At 46.4% G+C, this 23,007-nt stretch overlaps 1 protein-coding gene across 1 annotated transcript in view; it reads right to left on the bottom strand.

The window, feature by feature from the left end:
* Positions 1-998: 998 nt before the first annotated feature.
* The window catches only part of lama4 (laminin, alpha 4), a 60,262-nt gene continuing 38,253 nt past the window's right edge, over positions 999-23,007 (bottom strand). Inside the window, exons 28-40 of the mRNA XM_080491168.1 lie at positions 21,456-21,585; positions 21,152-21,289; positions 20,938-21,071; positions 18,745-18,909; positions 18,467-18,620; positions 17,733-17,917; positions 16,557-16,746; positions 16,301-16,456; positions 15,890-16,049; positions 15,570-15,697; positions 15,392-15,485; positions 2,620-2,733; positions 999-2,535 (exon numbers count right to left, since the gene is read on the bottom strand). Of these exons, the coding sequence (XP_080347294.1) occupies positions 2,390-2,535; positions 2,620-2,733; positions 15,392-15,485; positions 15,570-15,697; positions 15,890-16,049; positions 16,301-16,456; positions 16,557-16,746; positions 17,733-17,917; positions 18,467-18,620; positions 18,745-18,909; positions 20,938-21,071; positions 21,152-21,289; positions 21,456-21,585 (1,894 nt within the window). The 3' untranslated portion in view covers positions 999-2,389. The remainder of the gene's footprint in view (positions 2,536-2,619; positions 2,734-15,391; positions 15,486-15,569; positions 15,698-15,889; positions 16,050-16,300; positions 16,457-16,556; positions 16,747-17,732; positions 17,918-18,466; positions 18,621-18,744; positions 18,910-20,937; positions 21,072-21,151; positions 21,290-21,455; positions 21,586-23,007) is intronic.

Consider the following 23,007-nt stretch of genomic DNA (forward strand, 5'->3'; position numbering starts at 1 on the left):
TGATCACCATTGGAGATTCACCAGAGACATCAGTCGTGTCGTCTGTCTGTATGGTGACCCTGTACTGGTCCAAGAGTTCAGCCGTTGCTTCTGTATCGTGCTGGATGTGAGTTTTTATTATGGGTTGAGCGTCATTCCGCCTCTAAGCCTTGAATCGCTCTCCCACGTCTCCAAAATGCAGTCAGCCTTTGCAACTCTTTACAGCCCGTCCGTGACCAAAGACCTTCACCAGCAGAGGACAGGGAAAACAGAAGAGAGCATATTTATGTTTGCTGGCTATTAGACACTTTTTCCTTGTGAACCACTCCACATTAAACCCACAGCTGCTTTTCCCAGCAGTGTGAGTGAGCACAGTATCCCGAGGCTGGTGTGCCATCAGGCACAGTGAAAGTTTCAATCTGGTGCTCCAGTAAATAACCCACCTCGTGCCTTTTGATTCTGAGCTATTAGCTCCAGCTGCGCATAAGCTGCCATTTGTCACGACTCGCTCCATTTCTGCTGAGCACTGAGCACTACCTACACTGGCAGCAGCCAATCAGCTCTGAGCTTCAAAATGATGCTGGAGTGGAGCTTCAGGCTGAAGCTCCACTCCACATAAAGATCAAGTGATTTCAATGGCCGAGCTTGAGCACTTATTTTTTGCTGCATCCAAACCACACTGCATTGTGGGAGAGGAGCTCGCCCCCTTCATGCAACATCAGTGTGTATCAGGACAAAACAGCCCGAAGCAGCAAGAGGAGACCAAGAACCAGGATCGGCTGATCCTCATCTTCAATATCAACGACACAATTTGAACCTCCTCAGATTACATCGATGTGTTGGAATGGAAACCAATGAAACCTGCAGTGAAAAAGAAATCATGTACTGAGACTGCAAAGTTTTAACTTGGAGGGGGTCACAAGGTGTCTAAACCTGGATACCATGGGTACAACGGGACTCTGGTCCAAACCTGTGGACTCATGTTTTAGTGCCTGTGGGGCAGAAACAGGCTCGAAGATACATGATGACGTAATGTTTTTATTAGCAGAATGTAAACATACAAAAGAATGTTTTCAACAAGAGCTTTTACAAAAAAGATAAATGTGCCATCAAGTTAAAGGGGAGTCATGACAAACATGTTATCTGTGTGTGTGTGTGTGTGTGTGTGTGTGTGTGTGTGTGTGTGTGTGTGTGTGTGTGTGTGTGTGTGTGTGTGTGTGTGTGTGTGTGTGTGTGTGTGTGTGTGTGTGTGTGTGTGTGTGTGTGTGTGTGTGATACTGTGGACTGAGGCCCTGTTCATGTAATCACATGGTTTTTAGCCGATCATCCACGCGGCGTTTCAGGAGCCTGACAATGTGCTTCTTTTTAAACCGGGTTCGAGTGGAGACATTTTAAAATGCAGCCTCATCTTTGACATGTGGACGGACAAGGCATCAATTTACTGAAAACAATGATGTCATCGCCCCGCCTCTCAACCCGGTAGCCCCCCCACCTCCCCACCTCCCCACCAGCAGCATGGTGGAGTCCCTGCTCCAGAGCCGCTGCAGCAGCTGCTGACTCTCGTCACTTTAATCAGGCCAGATGTTGATTTGTTCAAATATGAGACCTTTTGCATGCTCAGTGTCTTACCCAGTCATTACAGTGCCACCTATAGGCCAGTACATACTACACCATGTATGATAGTTGTCATGGTGTCGCATGTACGCAGGTGCTTCACATGTGGACAGGAAACCTTTAAGAAGGGGAGACGACAGACAGGACCCAGGTCGGGTCAGGTGTTGTGCAGACTGGAGGCCTCCCCATGCGCTCCGCAAGGCGCACATGATTGTGTCCATACTACACTCTGGGTTCACTTCCATGAGCGTTCCGTAACATAACGCTCCATAACGTAACGTAACGATCCAGAAACTATCTCCACCTCTGCTGCCCGGCGTTCTCCACCGTTCCTCAAGTAGTTTATGTTTCACTTCAGGAGTTTTGATCCTCTGGATCTTTATCTGCTTTTAAATAGTGATTGTTCAGACGGGAGACGGAGGATCTCCTCACACAACGTCCAGCAGCTCTGGAGCAGGAGCAGCTCTGGAGCAGGAGCAGTCAGCGAGCACAGGTGGTGCAGTCACAAAATGTGGGCTGCGCGGTGGACTGCAGTGGGTTCGGTGTGCACCCTACCGCACGGGGGCGGTGAGGATTCTGAAGGATTCTGAAGTCTCCTTGCGGAGAGCATGGATTGGCCTTTAGATCCACAGGATGGCTGAGCAGAGATTTAAATTGGGACTTTTCTTGGTCTGTGACAGAAAGATGGAGGACGAGAGTAACAAACAGAAGCAAGTGACAAAGACAGAAAGAATGGTGATACTCTCGGTGGCTATGTTTAACAGGAAGCGGCCCCTCTGGTGACGGTGGTCCAGCGCTACGCTGCCGGACAGACCCCCACACTGACGGCCCCGCTGACCAGAGCCGCTTTGTTGAAGCTCGCTCGGCTGCTGTCGATGCTCAGGTTCCTCACACAGCCCACGTAAGGCTTCCTGACGGGGATGCCCTCCGGCAGGGCGGGACCTGAGAGCAGGGAGAAGGCACGGTGAGAAAACGCTGTTTCCACCAGCACAGCTGGACGAGACGGAGCGGCCGCGCCCGACTCACCTGCTCCGATGAACACCGGCTGCCTGCTGTCTGCTGACCCGGGGCTCACTGGACCCACCACATGGTTGATCTCTGAGTCCACGTCCAGCTGGACGACATTGACATCCCGGATCACTGAGACCAAGCAGATATACAATATTTAAAATATCGTCAAAATCATAAAAAACAACCTATTTTGATTCTAAAAACATCGAACAGTTTAAACAGACGCTGCTGCTGTCTGAGATAAAGCAGGATGACCGGACGATGGTTGTGTTTTACTTGTGTGACCTCAGTGGGAGGAAGATGCTCTATAATCTTCATGTTAGCTGAAGCTATGCAACCCAGTCTCACTCCTTATGTGTGTAAACAGCCCAAAACGTAGTGGAGCGTCTCACAGAATTTCACCAGCAGCTCTGAAACTGTACCGGGAGACTTCAGGTCATGTGACTGCCGAGTTCCTCCCGGCAGGAAGACACAACATGGGGGACGTCCCGTCTGTCTTCAGAGGGAATTGTGTTTGAAGATGAGGAATATAATAAACGCATCACTAATCACAGTTTGAGGAAATACAACAAAAACAAAACCCTCTTCATCTTAAAGTAATTCATTAAAAGCTGTGTTGTTTTTATTTTTGGTGAAAAGTTGTAGAAAATGTCCCTCGTTAATAATTCAACACCTCTGTCCTTATGTCAACCAGAAAAATGACAGATTTCACTCGATTCAACGGGAAGTTTAGGAACCTGGACTTTAATTAAACTCGATGTTTCCCCTCATCTTCTACTGGTACAGTACCAGAGCACAACGAAACATGTTTTGTAGACTTTACCTGTTTCTACAATATATATTTCTGGGGGTTATACAGGTCCTATTTCTTGTGGCCATCATATTAATATAATCAAACATATATAAAGGTATACAAACACAAGTACTACACACAACACTATGATAAGAGAGAGCGTGCACGTTCAGAAAGGTAAAACTCTCACAAAAGATTATACTGAAACTGAGTTTAGACGTTTGATCTGGAAAAGCAAACAAGAACAGGAACGTCTTGAATTTACAGAAAATAAGTTCTTTCTGAAAGAAAACCACACAAAGTGTTGGAGTCGGATGGAGGAGGCAAATCCTTCAGGTAATAAAGATCTCTGGCAGAGCAGGAGAATCTGAGAGATTAGAATCTGTTAAGAACTGGATCAAACACACACCAGAGACCAGAATGACTTCATAAAGGAAACATTTGTCCACAGCCGACCTCGACCAAGGTTAAAGACGTTAAAACCTCACTTGGATCTGACTGAACAGCTAAACCACATCAGTTCTTCTAAAAGTCATTTCTCCTCCTGAAATACAAGTTTCCACAGTTTATTTGTGGGGATGGGGGAGCAGATCCCCACCACATTATTTGGAGCTGCCCCAAAAATCCAAATATTCTGGAAAAACCTTCAGGAGGCCTTCCAGCATATCTTTGGTCATCCCAACAAAATACACAACACTTTATGTGGGTGATTTACCAGGAAGAGACAGACTGGACATGATAGAGACCTGCTAATAGTGACCGCTGCAGCAAAGAAAGCAAGAACTGGTAAAAGGGTAGAGGAAGATGCTCCACTAGATAACTGGAGTAAAGTTATCAGGTCTCCCTGATACTTCGCCTGCAAAAGGAATCCTACACGGCAGAACGGACGAAATTAAAGACACATTATGAAACATGGACAAAAAAACCAATAAATTTCAAGTATTAAAAATAAAAGTCATTTTGCACGCAGTGGATTTTTAATGATGCACATCCTCTTTCCACGACACACACCAGCTAACACACACCAGCTAACACACACACACACACACCAACTAACACACTCCAACTAACACACACACACACACCAGCTAACACACACCAACTAACACACACCAGCTAACACACACCAACTAACACACACACACACACACCAGCTAACACACACCAGCTAACACACACCAACTAACACACACACACCAACTAACACACACACACACCAGCTAACACACACCAACTAACACACACACACCAACTAACACACACACACACCAACTAACACACACCAGCTAACACACACCAACTAACACACACACACACACCAACTAACACACTCCAACTAACACACTCCAACTAACACACACCAACTAACACACACACACACACACACCAGCTAACACACTCCAACTAACACACTCCAACTAACACACACCAACTAACACACTCCAACTAACACACTCCAACTAACACACACCAGCTAACACACTCCAACTAACACACACCAACTAACACACTCCAGCTAACACACTCCAACTAACACACTCCAACTAACACACACCAACTAACACACACCAGCTAACACACTCCAACTAACACACTCCAGCTAACACACTCCAACTAACACACTCCAACTAACACACACCAACTAACACACACCAGCTAACACACTCCAACTAACACACTCCAACTAACACACACCAACTAACACACACCAGCTAACACACTCCAACTAACACACACCAACTAACACACTCCAGCTAACACACTCCAACTAACACACTCCAACTAACACACACCAACTAACACACACCAACTAACACACTCCAACTAACACACACCAACTAACACACACCAGCTAACACACACCAACTAACACACACACACCAGCTAACACACACCAACTAACACACACCAGCTAACACACACCAGCTAACACACACCAACTAACACACTCCAACTAACACACACCAACTAACACACACCAGCTAACACACACCAACTAACACACACCAGCTAACACACACCAACTAACACACTCCAACTAACACACACCAACTAACACACACCAGCTAACACACACCAACTAACACACACACACCAGCTAACACACACCAACTAACACACACCAACTAACACACACCAGCTAACACACACCAACTAACACACACACACACACACCAGCTAACACACACCAGCTAACACACACCAACTAACACACACACACCAACTAACACACACACACACCAGCTAACACACACCAACTAACACACACACACCAACTAACACACACACACCAGCTAACACACACCAACTAACACACACACACCAACTAACACACACCAGCTAACACACACCAACTAACACACACACACCAACTAACACACACCAGCTAACACACACCAACTAACACACACACACCAACTAACACACACACACACACACACACACACACACACACACACACACCAACTAACACACACGAGCTAACACACACCAACTAACACACACACACACACACACACACACACACACACACACACACACACACACACACCAACTAACACACACCAGCTAACACACACACACACACCAACTAACACACACCAGCTAACACACACCAGCTAACACACACCAGCTAACACACACCAACTAACACACACACACACACACCAGCTAACACACACCAGCTAACACACACCAACTAACACACACACACCAACTAACACACACACACACCAGCTAACACACACCAACTAACACACACACACCAACTAACACACACACACACCAACTAACACACTCAAACTAACACACACCAGCTAACACACACCAACTAACACACACACACACACCAACTAACACACTCCAACTAACACACTCCAACTAACACACACCAACTAACACACACACACACACACACCAGCTAACACACTCCAACTAACACACTCCAACTAACACACACCAACTAACACACTCCAACTAACACACTCCAACTAACACACACCAGCTAACACACTCCAACTAACACACACCAACTAACACACTCCAGCTAACACACTCCAACTAACACACTCCAACTAACACACACCAACTAACACACACCAGCTAACACACTCCAACTAACACACTCCAGCTAACACACTCCAACTAACACACTCCAACTAACACACACCAACTAACACACACCAGCTAACACACTCCAACTAACACACTCCAACTAACACACACCAACTAACACACACCAGCTAACACACTCCAGCTAACACACTCCAACTAACACACTCCAACTAACACACACCAACTAACACACACCAACTAACACACTCCAACTAACACACACCAACTAACACACACCAGCTAACACACACCAACTAACACACACACACCAGCTAACACACACCAACTAACACACACCAGCTAACACACACCAGCTAACACACACCAACTAACACACTCCAACTAACACACACCAACTAACACACACCAGCTAACACACACCAACTAACACACACCAGCTAACACACACCAACTAACACACTCCAACTAACACACACCAACTAACACACACCAGCTAACACACACCAACTAACACACACACACCAGCTAACACACACCAACTAACACACACCAACTAACACACACCAGCTAACACACACCAACTAACACACACACACACACACCAGCTAACACACACCAGCTAACACACACCAACTAACACACACACACCAACTAACACACACACACACCAGCTAACACACACCAACTAACACACACACACCAACTAACACACACACACCAGCTAACACACACCAACTAACACACACACACCAACTAACACACACCAGCTAACACACACCAACTAACACACACACACCAACTAACACACACCAGCTAACACACACCAACTAACACACACACACCAACTAACACACACACACACACACACACACACACACACACACACACCAACTAACACACACCAGCTAACACACACCAACTAACACACACACACACACACACACACACACACACACACACACACCAACTAACACACACCAGCTAACACACACACACACACCAACTAACACACACCAGCTAACACACACCAGCTAACACACACCAGCTAACACACACCAACTAACACACACACACACACACCAGCTAACACACACCAGCTAACACACACCAACTAACACACACACACCAACTAACACACACACACACCAGCTAACACACACCAACTAACACACACACACCAACTAACACACACACACACCAACTAACACACTCAAACTAACACACACCAGCTAACACACACCAACTAACACACACACACACACCAACTAACACACTCCAACTAACACACTCCAACTAACACACACCAACTAACACACACACACACACACACCAGCTAACACACTCCAACTAACACACTCCAACTAACACACACCAACTAACACACTCCAACTAACACACTCCAACTAACACACACCAGCTAACACACTCCAACTAACACACACCAACTAACACACTCCAGCTAACACACTCCAACTAACACACTCCAACTAACACACACCAACTAACACACACCAGCTAACACACTCCAACTAACACACTCCAGCTAACACACTCCAACTAACACACTCCAACTAACACACACCAACTAACACACACCAGCTAACACACTCCAACTAACACACTCCAACTAACACACACCAACTAACACACACCAGCTAACACACTCCAACTAACACACACCAACTAACACACTCCAGCTAACACACTCCAACTAACACACTCCAACTAACACACACCAACTAACACACACCAACTAACACACTCCAACTAACACACACCAACTAACACACACCAGCTAACACACACCAACTAACACACACACACCAGCTAACACACACCAACTAACACACACCAGCTAACACACACCAGCTAACACACACCAACTAACACACTCCAACTAACACACACCAACTAACACACACCAGCTAACACACACCAACTAACACACACCAGCTAACACACACCAACTAACACACTCCAACTAACACACACCAACTAACACACACCAGCTAACACACACCAACTAACACACACACACCAGCTAACACACACCAACTAACACACACCAACTAACACACACCAGCTAACACACACCAACTAACACACACACACACACACCAGCTAACACACACCAGCTAACACACACCAACTAACACACACACACCAACTAACACACACACACACCAGCTAACACACACCAACTAACACACACACACCAACTAACACACACACACCAGCTAACACACACCAACTAACACACACACACCAACTAACACACACCAGCTAACACACACCAACTAACACACACACACCAACTAACACACACCAGCTAACACACACCAACTAACACACACACACCAACTAACACACACACACACACACACACACACACACACACACACACACACACACACACACACACACACACACACACCAACTAACACACACCAGCTAACACACACCAACTAACACACACACACACACACACACACACACACACACACACACACCAACTAACACACACCAGCTAACACACACACACACACCAACTAACACACACCAGCTAACACACACCAGCTAACACACACCAGCTAACACACACCAACTAACACACACCAACTAACACACACACACACACACCAACTAACACATACCAGCTAACACACACCAACTAACACACACCAACTAACACACACCAGCTAACACACACCAACTAACACACACACACCAACTAACACACACACACACACCAACAAACACACACCAACTAACACACACACACCAACTAACACACACCAGCTAACACACACCAGCTAACACACACCAACTAACACACACCAACTAACACACGCACACACACACACACACCAACTAACACACACCAGCTAACACACTCCAACTAACACACACCAACTAACACACTCCAGCTAACACACTCCAACTAACACACTCCAACTAACACACACCAACTAACACACACCAGCTAACACACTCCAACTAACACACACCAACTAACACACTCCAGCTAACACACTCCAACTAACACACTCCAACTAACACACACCAACTAACACACACCAACTAACACACACCAACTAACACACACACACCAGCTAACACACACCAACTAACACACACCAGCTAACACACACCAGCTAACACACACCAACTAACACACACCAACTAACACACACCAGCTAACACACACCAACTAACACACTCCAACTAACACACACCAACTAACACACACCAGCTAACACACACCAACTAACACACACCAACTAACACACACCAGCTAACACACACCAACTAACACACTCCAACTAACACACACCAACTAACACACACCAACTAACACACACACACCAGCTAACACACACCAACTAACACACACAAGCTAACACACACCAGCTAACGCACACCAACTAACACACACCAGCTAACACACACCAGCTAACACACACCAGCTAACACACACCAGCTAACACACACCAACTAACACACACCAGCTAACACACACCAGCTAACACACACCAACTAACACACACCAACTAACACACACCAACTAACGCACACCAGCTAACGCACACCAACTAACACACACCAGCTAACACACACCAGCTAACACACACCAGCTAACACACACCAGCTAACACACACCAACTAACACACTCCAACTAACACACACCAACTAACACACACACACCAACTAACACACACACACCAACTAACACACACCAGCTAACACACACCAGCTAACGCACACCAACTAACACACACCAGCTAACACACTCCAACTAACACACACCAACTAACACACACCAGCTAACACACCAACTAACACACACACACCAGCTAACACACACCAACTAACACACACCAACTAACACACACCAGCTAACACACACCAGCTAACACACACCAGCTAACACACACCAACTAACACACACCAGCTAACACACACCAGCTAACACACACAGCTAACACACACCAGCTAACACACACCAACTAACACACACCAGCTAACACACACCAACTAACACACACACACCAACTAACACACACCAGCTAACACACACAAACTAACACACACCAGCTAACACACATAAACTAACACACACCAGCTAACACACACCAACTAACACACACACACCAACTAACACACACACACACCAGCTAACACACACCAACTAACACACACTAGCCAGCACACACCAACTAACACACACCAGCTAACACACACCAACTAACACACACCAACTAACACACACCAGCCAACACACACCAACTAACACACACAAACTAACACACACCAGCTAACACACACACACCAACTAACACACACACACCAACTAACACACACCAGCTAACACACACCAACTAACACACACCAACTAACACACACCAGCCAACACACACCAACTAACACACACCAACTAACACACACCAGCTAACACTCACCAGCTAACACACACCAACTAACACACACCAACTAACACACACCAACTAACACACACACACACACACACCAACTAACACACACCAGCTAACACACACCAACTAACACACACACACACACACACCAACTAACACACACCAGCTAACACACACCAACTAACACACACACACACACACCAGCTAACACACACCAGCTAACACACACCAACTAACACACACACACCAACTAACACACACACACACCAGCTAACACACACCAACTAACACACACACACCAACTAACACACACACACCAGCTAACACACACCAACTAACACACACACACCAACTAACACACACCAGCTAACACACACCAACTAACACACACACACACACCAACTAACACACACCAGCTAACACACACCAACTAACACACACACACCAACACACACACACACACACACACACACCAACTAACACACACCAGCTAACACACACCAGCTAACACACACACACACACACACACACACACACACACACCAACTAACACACACCAGCTAACACACACCAACTAACACACACACACACACACACACACACACACACACACACACACCAACTAACACACACCAGCTAACACACGCACACACACCAACTAACACACACACACACACCAACTAACACACACCAGCTAACACACACCAGCTAACACACACCAGCTAACACACACCAACTAACACACACCAACTAACACACACCAACTAACACACACACCAACTAACACACACACACACACACACACACACACACACACACACACCAACTAACACACACCAGCTAACACACACCAACTAACACACACACACACACACACACACACACACACACACACACACACACACACACACCAACTAACACACACCAGCTAACACACACACACACACCAACTAACACACACCAGCTAACACACACCAGCTAACACACACCAGCTAACACACACCAACTAACACACACCAACTAACACACACCAACTAACACACACACACACACACCAACTAACACATACCAGCTAACACACACCAACTAACACACACCAGCTAACACACACCAACTAACACACACACACCAACTAACACACACACACACACACCAACAAACACACACCAACTAACACACACACACCAACTAACACACACCAGCTAACACACACCAGCTAACACACACCAACTAACACACACCAACTAACACACGCACACACACACACACACCAACTAACACACACCAGCTAACACACTCCAACTAACACACACCAACTAACACACACCAACTAACACACTCCAGCTAACACACTCCAACTAACACACTCCAACTAACACACACCAACTAACACACACCAGCTAACACACTCCAACTAACACACACCAACTAACACACTCCAGCTAACACACTCCAACTAACACACTCCAACTAACACACACCAACTAACACACACCAACTAACACACTCCAACTAACACACACCAACTAACACACACCAACTAACACACACACACCAGCTAACACACACCAACTAACACACACCAGCTAACACACACCAGCTAACACACTCCAACTAACACACACCAACTAACACACACCAACTAACACACTCCAGCTAACACACTCCAACTAACACACTCCAACTAACACACACCAACTAACACACACCAACTAACACACACCAGCTAACACACACCAACTAACACACTCCAACTAACACACACCAACTAACACACACCAACTAACACACACACACCAGCTAACACACACCAACTAACACACACCAGCTAACACACACCAGCTAACGCACACCAACTAACACACACCAGCTAACACACACCAGCTAACACACACCAGCTAACACACACCAGCTAACACACACCAACTAACACACACCAGCTAACACACACCAGCTAACACACACCAACTAACACACACCAACTAACACACACCAACTAACGCACACCAGCTAACGCACACCAACTAACACACACCAGCTAACACACACCAGCTAACACACACCAGCTAACACACACCAGCTAACACACACCAACTAACACACACCAACTAACACACTCCAACTAACACACACCAACTAACACACACACACCAACTAACACACACACACCAACTAACACACACCAGCTAACACACACCAGCTAACGCACACCAACTAACACACACCAGCTAACACACTCCAACTAACACACACCAACTAACACACACCAGCTAACACACCAACTAACACACACACACCAGCTAACACACACCAACTAACACACACCAACTAACACACACCAGCTAACACACACCAGCTAACACACACCAGCTAACACACACCAACTAACACACACCAGCTAACACACACCAGCTAACACACACCAGCTAACACACACCAGCTAACACACACCAACTAACACACACCAGCTAACACACACCAACTAACACACACACACCAACTAACACACACCAGCTAACACACACAAACTAACACACACCAGCTAACACACATAAACTAACACACACCAGCTAACACACACCAACTAACACACACACACCAACTAACACACACACACACCAGCTAACACACACCAACTAACACACACTAGCCAGCACACACCAACTAACACACACCAGCTAACACACACCAACTAACACACACCAACTAACACACACCAGCCAACACACACCAACTAACACACACAAACTAACACACACCAGCTAACACACACACACCAACTAACACACACACACCAACTAACACACACCAGCTAACACACACCAACTAACACACACCAACTAACACACACCAGCCAACACACACCAACTAACACACACCAACTAACACACACCAGCTAACACTCACCAGCTAACACACACCAACTAACACACACCAACTAACACACACCAACTAACACACACACACACACACACCAACTAACACACACCAGCTAACACACACCAACTAACACACACACACACACACCAGCTAACACACACCAGCTAACACACACCAACTAACACACACACACCAACTAACACACACACACACCAGCTAACACACACCAACTAACACACACACACCAACTAACACACACACACCAGCTAACACACACCAACTAACACACACACACCAACTAACACACACCAGCTAACACACACCAACTAACACACACACACACACCAACTAACACACACCAGCTAACACACACCAACTAACACACACACACCAACACACACACACACACACACACACACACACACACACCAACTAACACACACCAGCTAACACACACCAGCTAACACACACACACACACACACACACACACACACACACACACACACACACACACACACACACCAACTAACACACACCAGCTAACACACACCAACTAACACACACACACACACACACACACACACACACACACACCAACTAACACACACCAGCTAACACACGCACACACACCAACTAACACACACACACACACCAACTAACACACACCAGCTAACACACACCAGCTAACACACACCAGCTAACACACACCAACTAACACACACCAACTAACACACACCAACTAACACACACACACACACACCAACTAACACATACCAGCTAACACACACCAACTAACACACACCAACTAACACACACCAGCTAACACACACCAACTAACACACACACACCAACTAACACACACACACACACCAACAAACACACACCAGCTAACACACACCAGCTAACACACATAAACTAACACACACCAACTAACACACGCACACACACACACACACCAACTAACACACACCAGCTAACACACACACACACACACACACACACACACACACACACACACACACACACACACACACACACACACACACACACACACACACACACACACACACACACACACACACACACACACACACACACACACACACCAACCAACACACTCCAGCAGCCAATCTGAGTCACACAGAAACTCAAATGATTCTAAACATATTATTTATCCTGATTTACTTCAGACCCCGGTGTCTTGACAATGTGCTTGTAGAATCCTGTAGCTGATGGTGCTGGTGATGGTGGTGGTGATGGTGGTGGTGATGGTGGTGGTGATGGTGATGGTGATGGTGATGGTGGTGGTGATGGTGGTGGTGATGGTGATGGTGGTGGTGGTGGTGGTGATGGTGGTGGTGGTGATGGTGATGGTGATGGTGATGGTGATGGTGATGGTGATGGTGGTGGTGATGGTGATGGTGATGGTGATGGTGGTGATGGTGATGGTGATGGTGATGGTGGTGGTGGTGGTGGTGGTGATGGTGGTGGTGGTGGTGATGGTGGTGGTGATGGTGATGGTGATGGTGATGGTGATGGTGATGGTGATGGTGATGGTGATGTCTACCTGTGTTCACTGTGGAGAACCTGTCAGCAGCTCTCACCTGTGATCCTGTGCCAGGTGCCGTCACACACACCGTGCCGAGGAGACACCTGAGTGAAGAACTCCTTCGCCCCGTCCTTCACCAGGACCACCACCTGAGAGGGGAACAGCACAGCGGCTTTAAATGTGACCACCTGCCGACACAAGCAGCCGTTTCCTGTGAGCAACCGAAGCCTCACCGCTCCGTGATGAATGTACACGGAGAAGAATCCCTCTGGGGAGCGCTCCAGCAGCAGCAGCCCCGAGGCCACCCGGGGGCGCACCTCCATCACCAGCTCGAACCTCAGGCCCAGGCTGAAGGACTGATCTGAAAGTTAGTTTTTTAAATCATAAAAGAGGTGAGTTAGAGGACTCCAACATGTTTAGTAAGGCTGTGTGAGCCTCTAACTCTGAGTTGTGTGGAGATTCAGCCACACAGAACTAGGATCAAGAAAAGCTTTAATGTACAACCCAGTTTGAATTGTTTTAAAGAACTGTATTTCAAGGTGTTGAAGTGTACCGAGGACAACATATCCCCCCTCCTCTGAGAAGTACGTCCCCGCCTCGGAAAGTCCCTGAAAGCACGGAGTGACCCCGAATGTTTCTGCCACGGAGGACAGCCACTGTCCGTCCAGCTGCAGGTTCTTCAGGCAGCCGGTGAAGCTGTAGGCAGAGACCCTCTGAGGAAACACAGGAACAGCTCCTGTTCAGCATTACTGGTCATTTTCTCATCGTTTTAATGGAGACTGATGATCAACAATGAAAAATAGTCGTGGAACGTGCAGAATCAGAAAAAAATCTAACTTCCTTTCAGGTGATTTTATCTATTCTATGTCCCACAGATCTATAGATCATCCTGAGGTCCATTTCAAATTATCCCTGCATGGCTTTGGTATCTCATCCTTTTCACAAACCAGACTTCATCCTGTACCTCAATATTCTTCTGCGCTGTCCCCGGAGGAACTCCTCCGATGAAGAATGGGCTGCTGACGTTCCAGGAGACGTCACTCGTCTCAACTCGGTCCTCCAACACGGTGAGTCCATCAATTATTAAGCGGCCCATTCCCCCATCCCTGGTGAAGATAATCTTCAGAAAAACAATGAGAGAATCGTGTAAATTCAACACACGGCCATCGTCTGCATGTCTATAAAAGATCTAAATCCTGTTTGAGGATGATTGGACTCACATTGTGCCAGGCTCCATCGTTGTACTTCTCCTTGCTCCGGATTTTAACTCTCTGGTTTCCGACGTTGAACGTGTACAGGAGTTTTCCATGAACCAGGACGAGAGCCATAAAGTCGTCCTCTTGGTCGTCACATACGTAGAAGATGACGCCTGAGGACGAGTGGGTCTTCAGGGACAAAGAAAAGTGGGACCTGGAAGCAGGAGAACGTATTCAATCAAGTCCTACGTAAGAATGTGGAACACAGAGAAGTAAGGACAAAGAAGAACTTTTGTTTTGGTTCAGAGAAACAGTGACGGACGCTGCAGCTTCTTCATGTAAAAACAGTAGGGCAAGGATGAACCAGCCCCCCAACAGTGAGTACTACAGTCAGTACTGCCCCCTACAGTGTATTCTGCCCCCTACAGTCAGTTCTGCCCCCTACTGTGGGTACTACAGAGAGTACTGCCCCCTACAGTCAGTACTGCCCCCTACAGTGGGTTTTACAGCGAGTACTGCCCCCTACAGTCAGTTCTGCCCCCCACTGTGGGTACTACAGCGAGTACTGCCCCCTACAGTCAGTTCTGCCCCCTACAGTGGGTATTACAGTGAGTACTGCCCCCTACAGTTAGTTCTGCCCCCTAAAGTGGGTACTACAGTGAGTACTGCCCTCTTCAGTCAGTTCTGCCCCCTACAGCGTATTCTGCCCCCTACAGTCAGTTCTCCACCCTACAGTGGGTATTACAGTGAGTACTGCCCTCTTCAGTCAGTTCTGCCCCTTACTGTGGGTACTACAGTGAGTACTGCCCCCTACAGTCAGTTCTGCCCCCTACAATAGAAATGTGAACTGTTCTGTACTTGTATTACTCGCCCTCCTGAAAGACTGAGTCCTCATCTGGACAAACTACGACCAGCAGTTTCTTTCAGTAAAATGTGGTTGCTGTCGTGTAGTTTCATTTACAAAGTCAACCCACAAACCAGACTGAATTTCCTCGTGGGCTGTTTTTGGTCCACGGGCCACATGTCTGACACCGGCGAGCGAAGAGAATGTGTAGAATAAAAATCTTCATTGGTGATAAACTGAGAAATATAGTCAAACACTGAGTTCGTCTGCTCTATTCAGTTTGGATGGGAGTGCTCATGCTCCGTCCTGGCAGAGGGTCTGAGATGTCCCCTGTGAGGTTTGGAGTTTGGACCCACCTCTGAGAGAAGGACTCGGGGACGTCTCCGTAGTGCTGCCTGCTGTTGGCGATGCCGCCATAGTGGAAAGCTTGGCTGGTCGCTCTGGGGCTCGAGGAGAGGTAGCAGGTCTTAATGTTTGGCTCTGGATCATCACTTTTCAGCTCCATCAGCCCCGGAGGAAGGCTGGGTTTATCCCTGGTTACCTATCAGAGTATTTATTGAGGTTAGCTTGAACAGCACATATAACCAAGATGTCAGGATTAACTAGCAGAGCAGTGCTTCTGCAGGACACCTGCTCTGTGCATGTGTCCCTCTCTTCACATCCAGCTAGTTTATGAATTCCTTTAGTGGGAGGAGAGTCCACAGCTTCCTGAATTCTGCTTCAAGAAGAGCCAGTTATCCAATTGCTAACTGTTCTGACACCTCTTGCTTCAGAAGGATGGTGAGGCTCAACTTTCCGTCTACATTCATACTGAAAATCAAGATTTGGGCAGGTTCTGCTCTCCAGGAAGTTTCTGCCTGGTTGAACAGATCCTGGTCGTCTCCACAGCTTTAATGACTGCCTGGGGCAAAGGGAACGAGATCCCTTCTGTTGAAGTTACCGTTGATCCAGAATGTTAGCAGGATTGACATGTGACGGTCTTTCTCCCGTCCAGTGTTAGGCACCACCGTTCATTTGAGGAGACGATCTGTTTCTATTTGCAGGATTCGTCTCCCAGCAGCGAGGTGCTCAGGACCGATGTGGGTCGTACCTTCTGTGGCAGGCTGGGATTGGCTCGTGTGGTGGTTTCCCTCTGCTTTGACAGCAGGGCAGCTGGGGGGTGCTGGACTGGACAGTCCTGCAGAGACGTCTGGACTTTCTCTGTGTACCTCTGGAAGTCTTCAGGCTCGATGTCCCGATCTTGTCTACAGACCACAGATCAACATTAGCATGTACCCATGGTCCTAAACATCTCAGGCTCTCATTGTAGAAGGATCTGTTAGCAGCTGCTCCCTCTCAGCCCTGCCTCAGAGCTGGATGAGGGTTTACCTGTTGATGTAGGCGTAGCTGATGCAGCCTGTGAAGTTCTTGAAGCTGCTCTTGGGAGACCCTCCGAAGTAAAAGGTCTTTGCAGCGGGGTCTGCTGAGGACCTTGTGGCTGACGCTGGACGTTTCTTCTCTTGTTTGTCTTTGTCGTCTACCAACAGTGAATACCTGAAATGAGACAGTTAACTAGTTACTAACATCTGAGGATGACCACTGGGTATCAGTAAGTGGCTAAAGTACAATTTAACCTGGACAATTTAAACTAAACGACAAGACGTCTGTATTTGTCTGCCAACCAGCAAAGCTGCAGTTGTCATGGATGCTGGTCTACACCGATATAATCACGTGTAACAATACCCGAACTACTGTTAGTTTTTGGTATCGAACTCAATTCAAAGTACAAAGTACTATAGTAAAAAAAAAACATGAATAAACCTCATATGAGGGGGAAATGTGTGTCCTCTGAACTGTCCATATGTAATCAGACTGTATGTTCAGGTTGGTCTTCGTGGAGAAACTTCATTAACATCAATAGCAGCTCCACACAGGAAAGAGTTTGATCTAACCTCAGGGAATTAACTGACTTTATTCTTGTTTCTCCCTACATCACTGACTGATTAACTCACTGACTGATTAACTCACTGACTGATTGACTCACTGACTGATTAACTCACTGACTGATTGACTCACTGACTGATTGACTCACTGACTGATTAACTCACTGACTGATTGACTCACTGACTGATTGACTCACTGACTGATTAACTCACTGACTGATTGACTCACTGACTGATTAACTCACTGACTGATTGACTCACTGACTGATTGACTCACTGACTAATTGACTCACTGACTGATTAACTCACTGACTGATTAACTCACTGACTGATTGACTCACTGACTGATTAACTCACTGACTGATTGACTCACTGACTGATTAACTCACTGACTGATTGACTCACTGACTGATTGACTCACTGACTAATTGACTCACTGACTGATTAACTCACTGACTGATTGACTCACTGACTGATTAACTCACTGACTGATTGACTCACTGACTAATTGACTCACTGACTGATTAACTCACTGACTGACGTGGTTTGAGTCCTACAGACTCTCAGATGGATGATGAGACTGCTGGTCACAGAATCATTTACCACCTGAGCTCAGACTGGAGGGATTTCACTGTTAGTAGTGGTTTAACTTCTAATAATAATAATGCTGAGGTTTTATATAGAGCTTTTCTGGACACTCAAAGATGCTTTACATTATTCATTCCCTCCATACTGGATGGTGGTAAACTACGTATGTAGCCACAGCTGCTCTGGGCAGACTGACGGAGGCGAGGCTGCTAATCTGCACCATCGGACCCTCTGACCACCACCAACCACTCCCTCTCTCCCTGCAGGCAGTTCAGGGTTCAGTGTCTTGCCCAAGGACACTTGTAGACAGGCAGAGATGGGAATCGAACCTGCAACATTCTGATTGGGGACTACCATCCGAGCCATGCTGCCCTTCTAATCATAATGTGAATACTAGTGTTGTGCCGATACCGATACCAGTATCGGGAGGGGGGGCCAATACCACACTAAAAGCTGGTATCGGTATCGGTATCGGTATCGGCAGGTACGAACTATTAACTCGCCGATACACAGTACCGTATTCAGTGCATGCCAAGGAAAGCCTCATATCTATATTATTTGTTATTTTAATTTAAATTTAACTGCAGTTGTACTACTGTTTTACATGTATTTACCGGTACATGGATATTGCACTATTTTTTTGAATTTGTGAGCTAAAACTCAGGTTTATTTAAAGTTTATTCATTTTTCAGTTCCACCCATACCAGGTAGGAAATAAAAAAGTTGTCCTACATTTACTGTGTTGGTGTTTTTTTCCTGTTTCACAAAGGGTTAAGCAACCAGATGAAGCCATGATAGCAATGATTTATACAACTAAGTGAGGATGCAGTTCTGAAGAATTGGAAGAAAAACAGGCCATATCTTTTTTAAACACTGCGGTATCGGCAAGTATCGGTATCGGCAAGTATCGGTATCGCCCGATACAATGCAACCAGGTATCGGGACACAAAATTGGTATCGGAACAACACTAGTGAATACGTTTGCTTTTTTTTTCTTTTTCTTTTTCAGATGAAGAACATCCTGGAGCTATGCAGTGAAGGAAACACTTACTTCTGACCGTTGACCGAGGCCACTAAGAAGTGTGTCCGTCCATCGTTATATTGCTTCTTGTGTGATTTGACCTTTGTGCCTCTGTTGTTGAGCACCACAGCTCCGTTCTCCAGGGAGATGCTGAACTCCTCAGACTGAACATGAGGAATGAAAGTGATGAGATATCAGAGCACAGCCAGTTATCATGCTGAAAAGTGTGTGGAGATGTGTTTACCCCTTCACTGTGATAGAAGAGGAGCCCACCCGGCAGCAGCGTCCTGAAGTTTAATCCTCCTTCAAAGTTATCGAAGGGTGAAATCTTGGCGGTGGATCCCAGGAAGCTCTCCCCGGTGAAATAAGCTTTATTGGACATCTGTCATCATCAAACAGGTTTCACCCTCAGCATCCTGAACCCTCCACAGTTCTGTGTGTGTGTGTGTGTGTGTGTGTGTGTGTGTGTGTGTGTGTGTGTGTGTGTGTGTGTGTGTGTGTGTGTGTGTGTGTGTGTGTGTGTGTGTGTGTGTGTGTGTGTGTCTTACAAAGGACTCCTCAGGACAGCCACTGCTGATGCCGATGGTTCCCGGCTGCTCCAGCAGGTTGAAGTCTTTCTTCTGGAACTGGAAACCTTTGACGCAGCCTTTCAAGCCGACCACTGAGGACAGCTCCGTCCTGTGGAAACACGTCACATGAACAGTAAGTCAGTCTCAATTCTGAATTTGGGACCCGGTTTATGAAGCCCAGATATCACAGCAGTCCAGAAGTTACATGTTTCTCACCACTTAATAATCTCATGCAGCACATTTACCGCCACAATAAATGTGTGAGTGTGATCTGGATGATACCGGACACTGAAAACACAACCAGTTGCCTTTCACTCCAGCCTCTCTGCTGTCCTAAAGTCACATGCAGTGGTTCGGTGTTGCTAAACAGAGCCAGAAGAAGCACCTCGTAATGGAAATGCAGTGTTTTCTCTACATTTCATATTCACCATCATTGACAAGTGTTTCACACTGGCTCCAGGCAGCTGACGGGGGTCAAAGGTCGAGCTCAGGGACCCACAGTGCTGACCCGACCACAGAGGGGATCAAACCTGTGAACTTCCTCAAGGCTGCTTCTTCAGGCTGCCACTGCCCCTTTAACCAGTGGACGGGACACTTCAAAATACGGAGACTGAGAATTGAACCTACAACCTTCAGATTGAGTGACAACCGGTGTTGCCACAGTTACCTTGGAAGAGTAATTTGATTACTAGTTACTCCTTTAAAAAGTAACTTGGTTACTTTACTGATTATTTGTTTTTAAGAGTAGCTAAGTTTGATCACAGGTAACTTTTTAAGTTACTTCAGCAGCTGCCGACTACACCCCCACTGTCTCTACATCAACACCCTGTTGATACATAGTTTAACCTTTGACCTTCATTCTTTAATGTATTTATATCTGATTATCAGATTTTTACTATTACAGGTATTTATTTACCCCGAGAGGTAGCTGCAGTCTGTTGTTGCTACTATTCATCTGTTTATTTATTCATTTGCACTGCCTGCTCTATGTGACAGGCAGTGTCTCTCTCACCATGCAGTGTGTATTGCAGTAGTGTAGCTCGCCCCTCTCTCACCATGCAGTGTGTATTGCAGTAGTGTAGCTCGCCCCTCTCTCACCATGCAGTGTGTATTGCAGTAGTGTAGCTCGCCCCTCTCTCACCATGCAGTGTGTATTGCATGCAGTAAATTGTTGATGCTCAGACTGTGGCTCTGTTCATTCAGATCACGTGATCTTGATGCCTCTTGGAGTTTGAAGCCTGAAGCCCCGCCCACTAACAACGTCATTAGATACTCAGAGCTGATTGGCTGGCGCTGATAGAGGCGGAGCTTCACAGAACCGGAGAGTCGTCACAAATACCAGCTTGTTAGCAGCTAAAGCTAACAAATACTTTTGAATAAAAATTAATTAGTTTGATTATTTACTACTACGAGTTTGAAAAGCTTAGTTTAGCAGAGAAAATTAAAGTAAGTAGTTGTGAACTGTGTCACATGGTGAGGAAAACTTTTTAAGAATCTCATTAGTTTGTAGCTGTACCCTAATCCAGTGGCT

This window comes from Lipophrys pholis (assembly GCF_963383615.2).
Source record: "Lipophrys pholis genome assembly, chromosome: 21".
Lineage (NCBI taxonomy): Eukaryota > Metazoa > Chordata > Actinopteri > Blenniiformes > Blenniidae > Lipophrys > Lipophrys pholis.